This window comes from Sceloporus occidentalis, unplaced genomic scaffold (genome assembly GCF_023333645.1).
Source record: "Sceloporus occidentalis isolate IW3139 unplaced genomic scaffold, rSceOcc1.0.p SCAF_216, whole genome shotgun sequence".
Taxonomy (NCBI): domain Eukaryota; kingdom Metazoa; phylum Chordata; class Lepidosauria; order Squamata; family Phrynosomatidae; genus Sceloporus; species Sceloporus occidentalis.
In genome coordinates, this window is record NW_028317196.1 from 736,254 (window position 1) to 752,064 (window position 15,811).

The following is a 15,811-nucleotide window of genomic DNA, read 5'->3' on the forward strand; positions in this document are numbered from 1 at the left end:
GCTTTATTTGCACTAATATTTTTCTTCATTGACCCGGACCCTGTGACCCAGAAAGCTACAATATTATTGAGACCAGTATAACCATTAAACTCCAGAGACTGGGACCAGTATAAACCATCCTGCAGTGAGATAAGTGTCTCTAGGCTGCAGCCAATAGGCAGGCCACAAGCAGAGCCGGCAGCCAATCACAGGATGGATGCTGCTCCCTCACTGCTTCTCCCTCCCCTCGTGCCTCCCGCGAAGCCGCTTTGGCAGTCACGTGACCAAGAGGGCGTTAATCCTGTCGTCCCCGCCCCCACTGCAGATTAACCCTTTGGAGACTAGCAAGTAGCGGCTGGAGACGGGGAGCGGTTACCATGAGAACGGCGGTCGCCCGGATGTGAGCGCGATGCCGGCCGAAGCTGCCGGGGATCGACCGGTGCCCAAGTGACATGGGGGGCGGCTAGGGCAGCCTAAGCGGGTCCACAACCATGGAGGAGCCGGGCGAGCCGGCCGGAGGTGAGTGTTCAGCATGTCCGGGACCCCCCTGATACCCCGGGATTCCTTCATGATACTCCCTGTACACACCCTGATACCTCAGTACCCAGGGCACTTTACCCTCACACCCCCGGTATGACCCCAGCACATCCCCCATTATCAGAGCATCATTTATAGTCCCCTGTACAGCGCCCAGCATCCTACCCGCCTGTATTACCCCCTCAGTATACCCCTGCCAGACCGTGCCACCCCTCTATATACCCCTACCGGACTACCACAGCCGGACCGTGCCAACCTTCTATATACCCCTGCCGGACCGTGCCACCCCTCTATATACCACAGCCGGACCGTGCCACCCCTCTATATACCACAGCCGGACCGTGCCACCCCTCTATATACCGCTGCCGGACCGTGCCACCCCTCCATATACCACAGCCGGACCGTTCCACCCCTCTATATACCACAGCCAGACCGTGCCACCCCTCTATATACCGCTGCCGGACCGTGCCACCCCTCTATATACCGCTGCCAGACCGTGCCACCCCTCTATATAACTCATCCGGACCGTGCCACCCCTCTATATACCGCTGCCGGACTGTGCCACCCCTCTATATACCACAGCCGGACCGTGCCACCCCTCTATATACCGCTGCCGGACCGTGCCACGCTTCTATAAACCACAGCCGGACCGTGCCACCCCTCTATATACCACAGCCGGACCGTGCCACCCCTCTATATACCCCTGCCGGACCGTGCCACCCCTCTATATACCACAGCCGGACCGTGACACCCCTCTGTATACCCTGCCGGACCGTACCAACCCTCTATATACCACAGCCGGACCGTGCCACCCCTCTATATACCACAGCCGGACCGTGACACCCCTCTATATACCACAGCCGGACCGTGCCACGCTTCTATAAACCACAGCCGGACCGTGCCACCCCTCTATATACCACAGCCGGACCGTGACACCCCTCTATATACCGCTGCCGGACCGTGCCACCCCTGTATAAACCACAGCTGGACCGTGCCACCCCTCTATATACCACAGCCGGACCGTGACACCCCTCTATATACCCCTGCCGGACCGTGCCACCCCTCTGTATACCCCTGCCGGACCGTGCCACCCCTCTGTATACCCCTGCCGGACCGTGCCACCCCTCTGTATACCCCTGCCGGACCGTGCCTCCCCCTCTGTATACCCCTGCCGGACCGTGCCACCCCACCCACTGTTTTTAGCCATTCTGGTAATTCGTGTGCCGTCTCTGGTCCGCTTTCACACACGGCAGATAGAGAGTTAATATTAAGCTGTCGGTGTATTGGGACTCGCAGTCGCCGTGTTCTGATCCACGGATCACGTTAATAAAACCTGACGGCATTAACCCCTCCACTGCCAAGCCGCGCGTCGCATACATTATCCGACTCCTCTGTATAAATCGCTTTTCTTTACATTCTTTACCTCCAAGTAACTGAGAGCGATTTATGTTCCATGATCCACGGAAAGCTTAACGTGTTTATATCCGTGACAGCCGGAGCGGGCGGCGCGCCTGCCGTATGGCCGTATATATGGAGTGATATATTTATGAGTCCTCCCGGGTGTCCCCCATCACTCCGTCGGCTTATAGGATAAAGCGGTATGTGTGTGTGGTAGTGTGCGTGTGTCGTGCACGCGTGTGTAAGGTTTGTATAATGTCTCCGGCACGCCGTGGCCCCGCAGAGCTTTTGTGTTTATGTGATGGATTAAGGACTGTACAGCCTGTCCATATAATTCCCCCTCCTGGACTTCATCACGCGGGGGGCGGCGGTGTCTTCACCGCTCATCAAAGTGCCTTTATTTCTCCTCCGATCCCTTTTTGGGGGAGATTCCGGGCTCGTGGAAGGTTACTGCGTGGCCCCCGCTGCCCCACGTGGGAAAACCTCGACACAATGATAAAAAAGCTGCTGAAACCATTTTATCGGCCAAAAAAACCCTAAAATATGTAAATTCTTAATATGAAATCCTAAAGAATGCACGCACACGCATGATGTCGCGTCGCCCGGTCATGACTTTAACGCGCAGGGCTCCTTTAAGGGGTTAATTCCCCCGCGTCTCCGGTGTCGGGGAACGTGTCCGATGTTTGGATCTTTCTTGATGTTCTATGTATTCGTGGCTCGGAACGTTTATTTTATCTATAGGCGAATATCCGGCATCGGGTGGGATCCGCTCGGCGGTGGGGGGTTTTGGGCTGGATATTAAAGCATTTTGGGAGAAATCTGCAGAGAAAAGGGTTAAATGTGAGAGAATGGAGTTATTTGTCAGCTTGTTCTTTTTCTAGTAAAGATGTTGAGATTCCGGGTTGTTATATAACGGCTATTACAGATTTTCTTTATTTCCCTCATAATCGGGGTACTGCGTCTCGTTTATCGCAGAACCCCCTCCCCTGGATACCCTTTTATTAAATACCCTGCCCCAGGGTTATTGTGCGCTGGAAGCCCCCTTTTGACCCACCAGGGATGTTTGTTAAATCTGTGACATCATAACAGAGATGGGGGGCTTTTGGGGGCATTTCTCATCAAGAGGCCGAACATTCTAAACCCCTGCTGGATTTCCTTCTCTGTTAGAGGATTGGCTGTCCCCGTGAGGCGGCGGCGGGTGGCTCCTGGTGACTCCCGGGGGCTCCTGGTGCCGGATCCCCGTCTCCTCTTTTTTTTTTTTTTTTTAGTGTTTTGTATTTTTTGTGACTTCCCCAGTTACTGAAATATCAGCCTGGAGCCCCCCGCATGTCTCGCTGCCGATGACAGATATTAGTCACCCCCCGTCGATCACAATTACACGGAGGAGAAAGTGGAGCTTCAGAGGCTTCACCGGCCGCATCCGCTGAGCGGCGGCTTCTTCTGAGCGCGCCGCTGGAGGAGTTACGGACTCTTTCTGCGTGCGGTCGGGGCAGTTCGTGCTATAAGGGGCAGTACAGCAGTGTGGCAATCATACGGACTTTATAAAGCGGGATAGCAGGGGGGTATACAGATCCCTGCCCCCAAGAGCTTACAGTCCAAGGGTTGCGCAGCAGCTTGTGTGTGTAATATATATATATAATCTCTTCATCTGATAAGGTTCAGGAGAGCGCAGTTTGGTAAATCATTTTATCAGAATTTGCTAAAAAGATTTAAGACACTGAAAGAAGGGACTTCATTTAACCCCTGGAGCGCCGGAGGTGCGAGCGACACACTGAGCGAGGGTCCGCTCGCAGTAACGCTGTCACCTATTGTTGCCCATCAGGACCCCCCGGGGGTATTTTGCTGTAATGCTGGTGATTTGTGTCTTTTGGGAATAGTTCTCAGTTCTTTATCTAGAAGGAGATGAATTTGTTTTTATAAAGTACGGATCGATGAGTGCCCCCCGGAGACCTCGCTACACCGACGCGTTCCATGTGCCGGCCGTCTGATGCCGGTTCTCTGGCATTGCAAACGTTTCGCTGTCTGATGCCGGTTCCGGTGGGAAACCTCCATATTGGGACTTCAAGGTCAGAATCGGCAGAGGCAAGAGCGGTTCTAGGAGGTTCTGGAATCCCGGGGGGGTTCTCTGCAGCGAGTTATTTTCCAGCCTTTCATGCGGTAACTGTTCTAGCCCATAGGTCCAGCGCCCATAGGACCCGATGCGGTATTAACCCAGACTTTAGAACCTCCGTGCTGCTCTGTACGGCTTCTAGAACCCAGCGTTCGTACTTTATACCGTGTCCGCTCCCCTCATTGTCTGCCCGGGTGATTTACTATTGCAGGCGATGTTCCGGGTCCGGCTCGTACCCCTAGGTGCAGACGGAGTCCGTTCTCACGCCCGGGGTGGGGTGGTGGGATTTGCCGCTGTTTGCCCCGCGTGCCCTCATTGAACCGGTGCTGGGTTTGCACGCCGTGATCTGTAACCCCGGAGCTTTACTTTGTACCGGAATCCGGCGATGATGAGCAGACGGGCTGTCACGCTTACATAAATATCATAAACGCTACTTCAACCCCCCCCCCCCCAATCGCAGCAACGCGCAAATATTTGGAAATTCCAGACAAAGTGACATTTATGACACCAAATTTAAAGCTTTGTTTAATGTTATGTAAGGAAGAAACTCCGAAAAATGCACGTGCGGATGAGTTCCTTAAAGTGATTTACTCCTCGCGGGGGGGTGGGGGGGCAGACGGGACATTTCCGGCTGCGAGAAACAAAGTATCTGCTTCCGATCATCGTAATAACCCAGCAAGATGTGAAACGCTGCGGCTTCGCTTTAATAACAAACGCTTTAACGAACCAAGTGATGATAAAAACCTAGAACCTGATACGGAGGGTCAGAGAACCCCAAGTCTGGACGCAAATTTTGGCCAAAATTCCCTTTTCCGAGCAGCTCTGGAAGGAGGAAAACCCCGGCCGTTGGCTTTGCAGGAGTTCTAAACTCTTCCAGGTACGACTCGGGGTCTCGGATGGAGGAGACGCAGCGCTTCATGTTGCGAGCTGATGGAATATTTAATATGCGGCGTCCTCGGGGGGCCGTTACATCAGAGCAGGGCCCCCGAGCTTGCTGCCGGCTCGTGTAGTCGGAGATGTGTACACGTCTCTGGATTAAAATGTCATCGAGAAGTAAAAGAAATAGAACAGGAGGTGTATTTGTTGAGAAATCCTCGGGTTCGGCGGCTGCGCGTGCTGGGAGTTGTTGCAGGACGGCTGTGGCTGCGATGCCGCATGCATTCTGTGCTCCTCATTAGAAGATAAGAGGTTTGAGGAACAATGTCAGGCTGACCCTGGGATTACTTGCGTTCCCTCGCGGGATTCTGTCTCTGATTCCGCCGGCAGGACTTTGTGCCTCCGTCTTTCTGTCTTGATCACCGCGATAGGAAGTGCGAGGATGACGCAAGGAGTCGGTTCCTGGAGCGCTTTATGGTGCAACGGGAATCCGGGATTCAGGGATTCTGATCTCGTTTTAGGGTTCTGGGGTTAGTCATCCCGGCTTTAGATAAAAATAAAGCTTGACATAGAAAAACCCCACAGATCCTCTCTTGGTGTAAAATAAAAAAGAGCCCGCTGTGAAATCGGGAATTCTGGTGCAAGATGTTTAAAGTGATGCAGTCGCCATAGCGACCGACAGAACGCCCTGGATCCCCCGTTGCAGATTCCCCTTTTATGCTTAACCCGCATGGCCTTTCAGCACCTCGGAGAGCTCTCGGTTCTGTATACAGAAGGATTCCGGGGGGGGGGGGTAACATTGGAGCAAATAGCAAGATTGGTCCACTGGTTGCTATGGTGACCTCATCACTTTAAACAAATTGCACTAGAATTAACCCTTATTCGCCCGCCCCATTTTATTTAACCAGAGTTTTCTGTTTAGTTATGAAGCTTAGGCAGATGAGGCTCCTGCGGACCGGATCAGCCGTCCCTTTATAATATTATTGTCGTTGTTGTTGTTGTTATTATTATTATTGTCATTATTATCATTATTATTATTATTGTTGTTATTATTATAATTATTGTTATTATTATTATCATTGTTATTTATTATCCAGTATCTGTCTATTCACAGAGGCAAACTATGCAAGTAGCCCCCGGATCCCAGTTGCTGTTGACGGGGCAGCTCTACAGCCTAAAGGTCCGTCCAAACAGACCGTCCTTTCCTGGCAAGCTGCGATCGATGCTGCCAGACAAGCCAAGGCTGCCCAGAACATGAGCGGCACGGAACCCCTGCCCGTAGGATCGCTGTCCCAAAAGAAACGGCAGCAGTATGCGAAGAGCAAGAAGCAGGGCGGCGGATCCACCAACAACCGAGCGAGCCGGGCCCTCTTCTGCCTGTCCCTCAATAACCCCATCCGCAGAGCCTGCATCAGCATAGTGGAGTGGAAGTATCCTTTCCTGCGACGGCCGGGGGAAGCGCTTCTGCGTTTGACCTTTCCGAGCTCAGTCATCAATGTGTTACGTTTGTCTAATTATATGTTTGGGTCAAAATACCATGAAAAGCAAAAAAAAAGGCTGTATTTACGTTCTTTGAAAGTGTATATGGCGGGGAAGAGGGTTTAGTTTGCAAATGTTTATGGGTCACTTCCTGAACATAACAGGAAGTAGAGAGCGTTACAGCCAGTATGCTCCCACAGATATCTTAATTATGTGAATTTTAATAATGTATTATTCATGTATCAGACTTTTCTACTCCTTTAATTAATCGCGGTCTCCCCCCAGAGTATCCAGTGCTCTTATTTCCCATGTTCTATGCTGGGGGAGCAGCTTCCTATTGGCTGAGGATGAAACACCATAGAAATGGGGGTTTAGTCGCATGATGTCTGTGTTGTGGCCTTAACCCATCGTGCACCCAGACCGTTTGACATCTTTATACTAGTGGCTATTTTCGCCAATTGCGTGGCCTTAGCTGTTTATATCCCTTTCCCTGAAGATGATTCCAACTCAACCAACCACAACCTGGTAGGTGCCCCCGCTTTCCGTCTGTCCTACGCGGCACCATTTGGCTAAATCCGACGCAGAGGGGCCACACTTTGGAACTGCTTCCATGTCTAACGGGAACATTTTCTTCCTCAGATCTAAAAAGCAAAGGCAAGCGGAAATCCACCACCGTGCAAAATTTTGGGGTCACTTTCATGGAAAATTAGGACATTTCTGGCTGTAAATAAATTACAGAAGAGTTTTTTAACCATCAATTAGCCTTTTAAACTGAAACTTGGATCAGCGAACACAGCGTGCCATTGGAACACAGGAGTGATGGGAGTGATAAAGGGCCATTGGAACCCAGGAGTGATGGGAGTGATAAAGGGCCATTGGAACCCAGGAGTGATGGGAGTGATAAAGGGCCATTGGAACCCAGGAGTGATGGGAGTGATAAAGGGCCATTGGAACACAGGAGTGATGGGAGTGATAAAGGGTCTCTATACGCCTATGAAGAGATTCGATTAATTCAGCTACAATAGTCATTTACAACATTAACCCCGTCTGCGCTGGATTTCTGATCCATTTCATGTTATTTTATTGGCAAAATCTGCTTTTCTTTCAAAAACGAGGACATTTCTAAGTGACCCCAAACTTTTGAACGGTCGTTTTTGCAGTGTTTGGAAATGCTTTTTTTTCTTGGGACCGTTACCCCGGTGCTTTGGGGTTTCCGCCGGCCCCTGAGCGCTCCCGACGGCAGATGGTAATAGAGAATATATGGAGGAACATATTCCGGCCCTTGTGAGAGCCGGGGGGCTCGGTGTGTAACACAAGCAGGGTCCCTTTAAGTGGGTGAATTCACGGGGTGGAATAATTCAGGCTTTTTCCCGTCTTTGTGTTAAATACAGGAGCGATTTGATTTCACCTGCAGCCGGTTAATGTGATTTCTTTATTTAATTGCTAGCAGGTAGACGAGCCGCTGGGATTAAGGCTTCAGGAGGCTTATCTGTAAATGAATTAGGGCACAGGGTTAGCCGCGTGTCGCGTGTCGCGTGTCATCGCCGTGCCTGTTTGTCTCGTATGCTCCGGGTTATTAAATAATTCATGGCATTACTTTACGATATGGGCGCCTAGCAGTTTGCGTTGGGACTAAAATAGTTTATTGGGAATTGCTACTTTTTGTTGCATTGAGGTTGTTACAAGGGCCAGGGACCAGCAGAGAAGGCACCCTCTTTGTATTAATCTTAATCCTGTGAAAGTGATCCAGCCCCGGTTCTTCAAATACCCCGACGGCCTCCAGCGAACTATACCTGCCCCCCAGGATTAACCCTTCCGGCGCCGCAGGATGTGTGACGGAGGCGCGTCTTATTACATACTGCATCTTCTTCGTCGCCGGGGGTCTCGCTATAATCCCCCCCCCCCTCCCCCGGCTTTCTGATCCAAGTACAGCCACCTTTCCCTGGGGTTTCTATAAATAGTCCCGCTGAATATATTATTCTTATTTCCCAGATCGTACTCGGAGGTGTTAAAGATCACAAGCCGTGTTTGCTAGAAAGAACGTTACCGAGACCGTAATTATCACGCCGTTCAGATTCTGTGTTTTTTTTATTCATTTATTTCGGGGGGGGGGGGGTGTTTTATCCAATTAAAGTCAAGAGTCTTTCCACCTCTAAATTTCCGTATTTACCAAACCTCCGCTCTTCTTTCGGATAATCCGTTATTTTTGGGGTCATTGAAAGCTGCCAAGAGCTCGCGTTTTTTGTTTTAAAAACTCTAGAAATAAATGTACTTGAAATCCTTCCCGTTAATAAAACATAATTCAGCGAGATAAAAGCACAGAGGTGAGCGAGAGCGCGGCCCGAGAGAGAGACGCTCACTCTCAATGATCGCGCCGCCGGAGAGAGACGCTCGCTGTCAATGATCGCGCCGCCGGAGAGAGAGACGCTCTCAATGATCGCGCTGACGGAGAGAGAGACGCTCTCAATGATCGCGCTGACGGAGAGAGAGACGCTCTCAATGATCGCGCCGCCGGAGAGAGACGCTCGCTGTCAATGATCGCGCCGCCGGAGAGAGAGACGCTCTCAATGATCGCGCTGCCGGAGAGAGAGACGCTCTCAATGATCGCGCTGACGGAGAGAGAGACGCTCTCAATGATCGCGCTGCCGGAGAGAGAGACGCTCTCAATGATCGCGCTGACGGAGAGAGAGACGCTCTCAATGATCGCGCTGACGGAGAGAGACGCTCGCTGTCAATGATCGCGCCGCCGGAGAGAGAGACGCTCTCAATGATCGCGCTGACGGAGAGAGAGACGCTCTCAATGATCGCGCTGACGGAGAGAGAGACGCTCTCAATGATCGCGCTGACGGAGAGAGAGACGCTCTCAATGATCGCGCTGACGGAGAGAGAGACGCTCTCAATGATCGCGCCGCCGGAGAGAGAGACGCTCTCAATGATCGCGCTGACGGAGAGAGAGAGACGCTCTCAATGATCGCGCCGCTGGAGAGAGAGATACGCTCTCAATGATCGCGCCGCCGGAGAGAGAGACGCTCTCAATGATCGCGCCGCCGGAGAGAGAGACGCTCTCAATGATCGCGCCGCCGGAGAGAGAGACGCTCTCAATGAGCGCGCTGACGGAGAGTGAGAGACGCTCTCAATGAGCGCGCTGACGGAGAGAGAGACGCTCTCAATGATCGCGCTGACGGAGAGAGAGACACTCTCAATGATCGCGCTGACGGAGAGAGAGACGCTCTCAATGATCGCACTGACGGAGAGAGAGACGCCCTCAATGATCGCGCCGCCGGAGAGAGAGACGCTCTCAATGATCGCGCTGACGGAGAGAGAGACGCTCTCAATGATCGCGCCGCTGGAGAGAGAGAGACGCTCTCAATGATCGCGCCGCCGGAGAGAGAGACGCTCTCAATGAGCGCGCTGACGGAGAGAGAGAGACGCTCTCAATGATCGTGCCGCTGGAGAGAGAGAGACGCTCGCTGTCAATGATCGCGCCGACGGAGAGAGAGACGCTCTCAATGAGCGCGCTGACGGAGAGAGAGAGACGCTCTCAATGATCGCGCCGCTGGAGAGAGAGAGACGCTCGCTGTCAATGATCGCGCTGACGGAGAGAGAGACGCTCTCAATGATCGCGCCGCCGGAGAGAGAGAGACGCTCTCAATGATCGCGCCGCTGGAGAGAGAGAGACGCTCGCTGTCAATGATCGCGCTGACGGAGAGAGAGACGCTCTCAATGATCGCGCCGCCGGAGAGAGAGACACTCGCTCTCAATGATCGCGCCGCCCGAGAGAGACGCTCGCTGTCAATGATTGCGCGGCGGAGAGAGAGACGCTCTCAATGATCGCGCTGACGGAGAGAGAGACGCTCTCAATGATCGCGCCGCCGGAGAGAGAGACGCTCTCAATGATCGCGCTGACGGAGAGAGAGAGACGCTCTCAATGATCGCGCCGCTGGAGAGAGATGCTCTCAATGATCGCGCTGACGGAGAGAGAGACGCTCTCAATGATCGCGCCGCCGGAGAGAGAGACGCTCTCAATGATCGCGCCGCCGGAGAGAGAGACGCTCTCAATGATCGCGCCGCCGGAGAGAGAGACGCTCTCAATGATCGCGCCGCCGGAGAGAGAGACGCTCTCAATGATCGCGCCGACGGAGAGAGAGACGCTCTCAATGATCGCGCTGACGGAGAGAGAGACGCTCTCAATGATCGCGCTGACGGAGAGAGAGACGCTCTCAATGATCGCGCCGCCGGAGAGAGAGACGCTCTCAATGATCGCGCTGACGGAGAGAGAGAGACGCTCTCAATGATCGCGCCGCTGGAGAGAGAGATACGCTCTCAATGATCGCGCCGCCGGAGAGAGAGACGCTCTCAATGATCGCGCCGCCGGAGAGAGAGACGCTCTCAATGATCGCGCTGACGGAGAGTGAGAGACGCTCTCAATGATCGCGCTGACGGAGAGAGAGACGCTCTCAATGATCGCGCTGACGGAGAGAGAGACACTCTCAATGATCGCGCTGACGGAGAGAGAGACGCTCTCAATGATCGCACTGACGGAGAGAGAGACGCCCTCAATGATCGCGCCGCCGGAGAGAGAGACGCTCTCAATGATCGCGCTGACGGAGAGAGAGACGCTCTCAATGATCGCGCCGCCGGAGAGAGAGACGCTCTCAATGAGCGCGCTGACGGAGAGAGAGAGACACTCTCAATGATCGTGCCGCTGGAGAGAGAGAGACGCTCGCTGTCAATGATCGCGCTGACGGAGAGAGAGACGCTCTCAATGAGCGCGCTGACGGAGAGAGAGAGACGCTCTCAATGATCACGCCGCTGGAGAGAGAGAGACGCTCGCTGTCAATGATCGCGCTGACGGAGAGAGAGACGCTCTCAATGATCGCGCCGCCGGAGAGAGAGACGCTCTCAATGATCGCGCCGCCGGAGAGAGACGCTCTCAATGATCGCGCTGCCGGAGAGAGAGACGCTCTCAATGATCGCGCTGACGGAGAGAGAGACGCTCTCAATGATCGCGCCGCCGGAGAGAGAGACGCTCTCAATGATCGCGCTGACGGAGAGAGAGAGACGCTCTCAATGATCGCGCTGACGGAGAGAGAGACGCTCTCAATGATCGCGCTGACGGAGAGAGAGACGCTCTCAATGATCGCGCTGACGGAGAGAGAGACGCTCTCAATGATCGCGCCGCCGGAGAGAGACGCTCGCTGTCAATGATCGCGCCGCCGGAGAGAGAGACGCTCTCAATGATCGCGCTGCCGGAGAGAGAGACGCTCTCAATGATCGCGCTGCCGGAGAGAGAGACGCTCTCAATGATCGCGCTGCCGGAGAGAGAGACGCTCTCAATGATCGCGCTGACGGAGAGAGAGACGCTCTCAATGATCGCGCCGCCGGAGAGAGAGACGCTCTCAATGATCGCGCTGACGGAGAGAGAGAGACGCTCTCAATGATCGCGCCGCTGGAGAGAGACGCTCTCAATGATCGCGCTGACGGAGAGAGAGACGCTCTCAATGATCGCGCCGCCGGAGAGAGAGACGCTCTCAATGATCGCGCCGCCGGAGAGAGAGACGCTCTCAATGATCGCGCCGCCGGAGAGAGAGACGCTCTCAATGATCGCGCCGCCGGAGAGAGAGACGCTCTCAATGATCGCGCTGACGGAGAGAGAGACGCTCTCAATGATCGCGCTGACGGAGAGAGAGACGCTCTCAATGATCGCGCTGACGGAGAGAGAGACGCTCTCAATGATCGCGCCGCCGGAGAGAGAGACGCTCTCAATGATCGCGCTGACGGAGAGAGAGAGACGCTCTCAATGATCGCGCCGCTGGAGAGAGAGATACGCTCTCAATGATCGCGCCGCCGGAGAGAGAGACGCTCTCAATGATCGCGCCGCCGGAGAGAGAGACGCTCTCAATGATCGCGCCGCCGGAGAGAGAGACGCTCTCAATGAGCGCGCTGACGGAGAGTGAGAGACGCTCTCAATGATCGCGCTGACGGAGAGAGAGACGCTCTCAATGATCGCGCTGACGGAGAGAGAGACACTCTCAATGATCGCGCTGACGGAGAGAGAGACGCTCTCAATGATCGCACTGACGGAGAGAGAGACGCCCTCAATGATCGCGCCGCCGGAGAGAGAGACGCTCTCAATGATCGCGCTGACGGAGAGAGAGACGCTCTCAATGATCGCGCCGCTGGAGAGAGAGAGACGCTCTCAATGATCGCGCCGCCGGAGAGAGAGACGCTCTCAATGAGCGCGCTGACGGAGAGAGAGAGACGCTCTCAATGATCGTGCCGCTGGAGAGAGAGAGACGCTCGCTGTCAATGATCGCGCTGACGGAGAGAGAGACGCTCTCAATGAGCGCGCTGACGGAGAGAGAGAGACGCTCTCAATGATCACGCCGCTGGAGAGAGAGAGACGCTCGCTGTCAATGATCGCGCTGACGGAGAGAGAGACGCTCTCAATGATCGCGCCGCCGGAGAGAGAGACACTCGCTCTCAATGATCGCGCCGCCCGAGAGAGACGCTCGCTGTCAATGATTGCGCGGCGGAGAGAGACGCTCGCTCTCGATGATCGCGCCCCGGAGTTGGAAGCGTAGCGTGTAATTACTGTATGAAACATAGTATTCGCTGGCTAAACACTCATTAGGTCGCTTAGAATTTTTGTATCCACACCCAGAAAACATGCGCGTTTATAGCACACGTGGGGGGGTATTTAAGTATTGGATAATGAGAGGGAACGCAGCGAGGGGCATTTATAGTGCCGGTTGCTGTAATTTGCGTTTATTGTGTGAGGTTTTTAGAGGGTTGGATCACCAGACGAGTTCGCTAACGCTCCGGTTATCGTTTTTTAGCTCTCTGCTGCCCTATTAGTGTTTTCTCTGCCCCATCTGGTTGTTGTTTTTTTTATTAATATTGATTATTATATTAATATTCATTATTATTGTTATGTTTTTTTATACTGTTATATTTATTTATAATTATTGATTGCTATTAATATTCATTGTTATTAAGATTTAATATTATTATATTAATGTTCATCATTGGTATTATATTAATATTAGTTCTTATTATTATATTAATAATCATTATTATTAGTAGTAGTAGTAATGTTATTGACGCACACAGCGCATCGGGGACTCTCGGCCCGTTGTTCTCCTTTACGCACCCATTCTGAGGGGTTTTGGGCAGATTCCTCGGACGCGCCCGGAATGCGGCGTGGATTTTTTTGTTATGTTTCAGCATCGTTGCTTCCATCTCACAGGATCCTTAAAGCAGTAATTGCTTATATTTAAGACAAATATTATTCAGAAGCCACGGGATTGTTATGTTTAATTCCGAGCAGCGCGACGGCTAAGTGATGGAGCCGCATTCCCTGTGGGGGTGAAAGGCAGGCGTTGGGGGGGCCGGTCGGCTAATTTTAGGAGTTTGATTAGATCTCGGTGTGTAGATAGCGCGCCCCGTTTACATTGAAAGGAATCCGTTGTCCGGTTTTGGAGGGGCTGCCGCTGGTTTCGCGGACCGCGGTGCCGGAGGATGGATGGAGAATAGATCGTTGTCGGGGTGTAAGGAGGGAAATCCGGGGAGCCCGCGGCAGGACCGGCTCGTCCGGACATTATTTGGCCAGCGTTCTGTATAATCCCCCCGGGAGAGACGTTCCCCCTCCAGTTGGTTGTTACAAAATTTAGCTCAACTCCCAAAATCTCATTTTTTGGGCCCTTTTTTGGGAGATGAACTAAAGATTTTAAGCGATAAAAGGCTAAAGCCGTATATAAAGGCATTCGGAAGATGGATGGCTGTTTGTTGTTTTTGTTATATTGTTGTTGTTGTTGTTGTTGTTGTTGTTTCTGGCTCCGGGGTCGCAGCTTCTGATCCATCGTTTTAAACTTTCCTGGGATTTAAACGGAAAAAGGGTTTATTTCCGTTCCCTGTTACGCTTTACTGACTTGTTTTTAGGATACGGAGGGGTGTGTGCTGTGCGGCCCCCCCACTCCATTTGGCATCTGCCCCTTACCCCCCCTCCTGCCCCGGGCCCTTTGTATGGTAACGTGAGTGGGCAGGAGTACCTGAGTATAAGTGAGAGTCCTGTATGGAAGGCGCTGTCTCTTTAAGTTCTTTGTTTCCAATGGTACATTCCATAGGGGATGCATGCTTAGAGCTCTAACTCAGTGGCCCCGCGCTCTAACTCAGTGGCCCCGCGCTCTAACTCAGTGGCCCCGCGCTCTAACTCAGTGTTCCCGCGCTCTAGCTCAGTGGCCCCGGGCTCTAACTCAGTGGCCCCGCGCTCTAGCTCAGTGGCCCCGCGCTCTAACTCAGTGGCCCCGTGCCGTCCAGTGATGACAGTATTCTGGAAATGTCATTGGGTCTCTGACGCTGGAAAACCAAGTAAAAGTGACGGCCTGCGACTCTGCAGGAGGAGGCTGAAGGGGGGGAGAGCGTGAAACTCGTGGAGGAGGACAGCTTTTTATTGCCTCTTACAGGGACTGTCTCCTGATATTAAACCCGGCGGGGGTCTCGCTCGGTATCTGAGGATCACATTGTTTAGCGTTCACATTTTACAGAGGTCTCTAAAACAGATTACTTTGGATTTAACATTCTCTCTCTCTTTCTCTCTCTCTCTCCTTCTCTCTCTCTTTCTCTTTCTCTCTCTCTCTCCTTCTCTCTCTCTTTCTCTTTCTCTCTCTCTCTCCTTCTCTCTCTAGCTCTCGCATGCGATTTATCTCTCCTGTCTCACCTTCTCACTCTAGCTCTCTCTCTCCTTCTCGCTCTCTCTCTCTCTGCTCCTCTTTCTGTAGCGCAGTCTCTTTGTATTTCTTCCCTTAGCAGTCTCTCTTCGGCTCCTTTCCTCTCAGGGCTCTCTTTTTTCGTTTCTTAGCACTCTCCCTCTGTTTCTCCTCTTAGCGCTCTCTCTCTGTCTCTCTTTTTTCACATTTTGTCTCTCCGTGTTATTGTCTCTCTGTCGCTTGTCCTTTCTGTCATTGAGCTCCGGGGAGAAGGAACGAAGCCAAACGCGGCATTTTTAACAGAACTCCGTTTTTATCCTGAAATAACCCCGCGCTGTCACCTTGCATTATTTGCGCTCTCGCAGGTAGCCGCCTCGGCTCCCTGTCCCGTCCTTCGCACTCGGCTCACGGCCGCCTAATCTGGTTATTTTCTGTATGGTAAAACTCCATCGCCTCGTGGCAGCCGTACTCACCCTGCAGTAAACTGTGCCAAATGTTTGTCCCGGGTTACTGAATCGGTGCATAGTTGCTGCGGGCCGGTCCGGGGCCGGGATAACATGGTCCTGTAGCCTTCAGCCTTCTCCCTATACCATTTATCATTAACTCTCTCCTTTAGGCCTTAAGATCATATGGCTAATACGTCTCGCCAGCGTGCTGTCACGTAATGGCTGGAGTGAGGCTGTCTCGCCAGCGTGCTGTCACGTAATGGCTGGAGTGAGGCTGT

General features: G+C 52.9%; 1 protein-coding gene across 1 annotated transcript in view; it reads left to right on the forward strand.

Moving 5' to 3' along the window:
- The first annotated feature begins 6,106 nt into the window (after window positions 1-6,106).
- LOC149277361 (voltage-dependent L-type calcium channel subunit alpha-1D-like) overlaps window positions 6,107-15,811 on the forward strand; it is a 53,231-nt gene continuing 43,526 nt past the window's right edge. Inside the window, exons 1-2 of the mRNA XM_089503004.1 lie at window positions 6,107-6,330; window positions 6,799-6,904. Of these exons, the coding sequence (XP_089359130.1) occupies window positions 6,155-6,330; window positions 6,799-6,904 (282 nt within the window). The 5' untranslated portion in view covers window positions 6,107-6,154. The remainder of the gene's footprint in view (window positions 6,331-6,798; window positions 6,905-15,811) is intronic.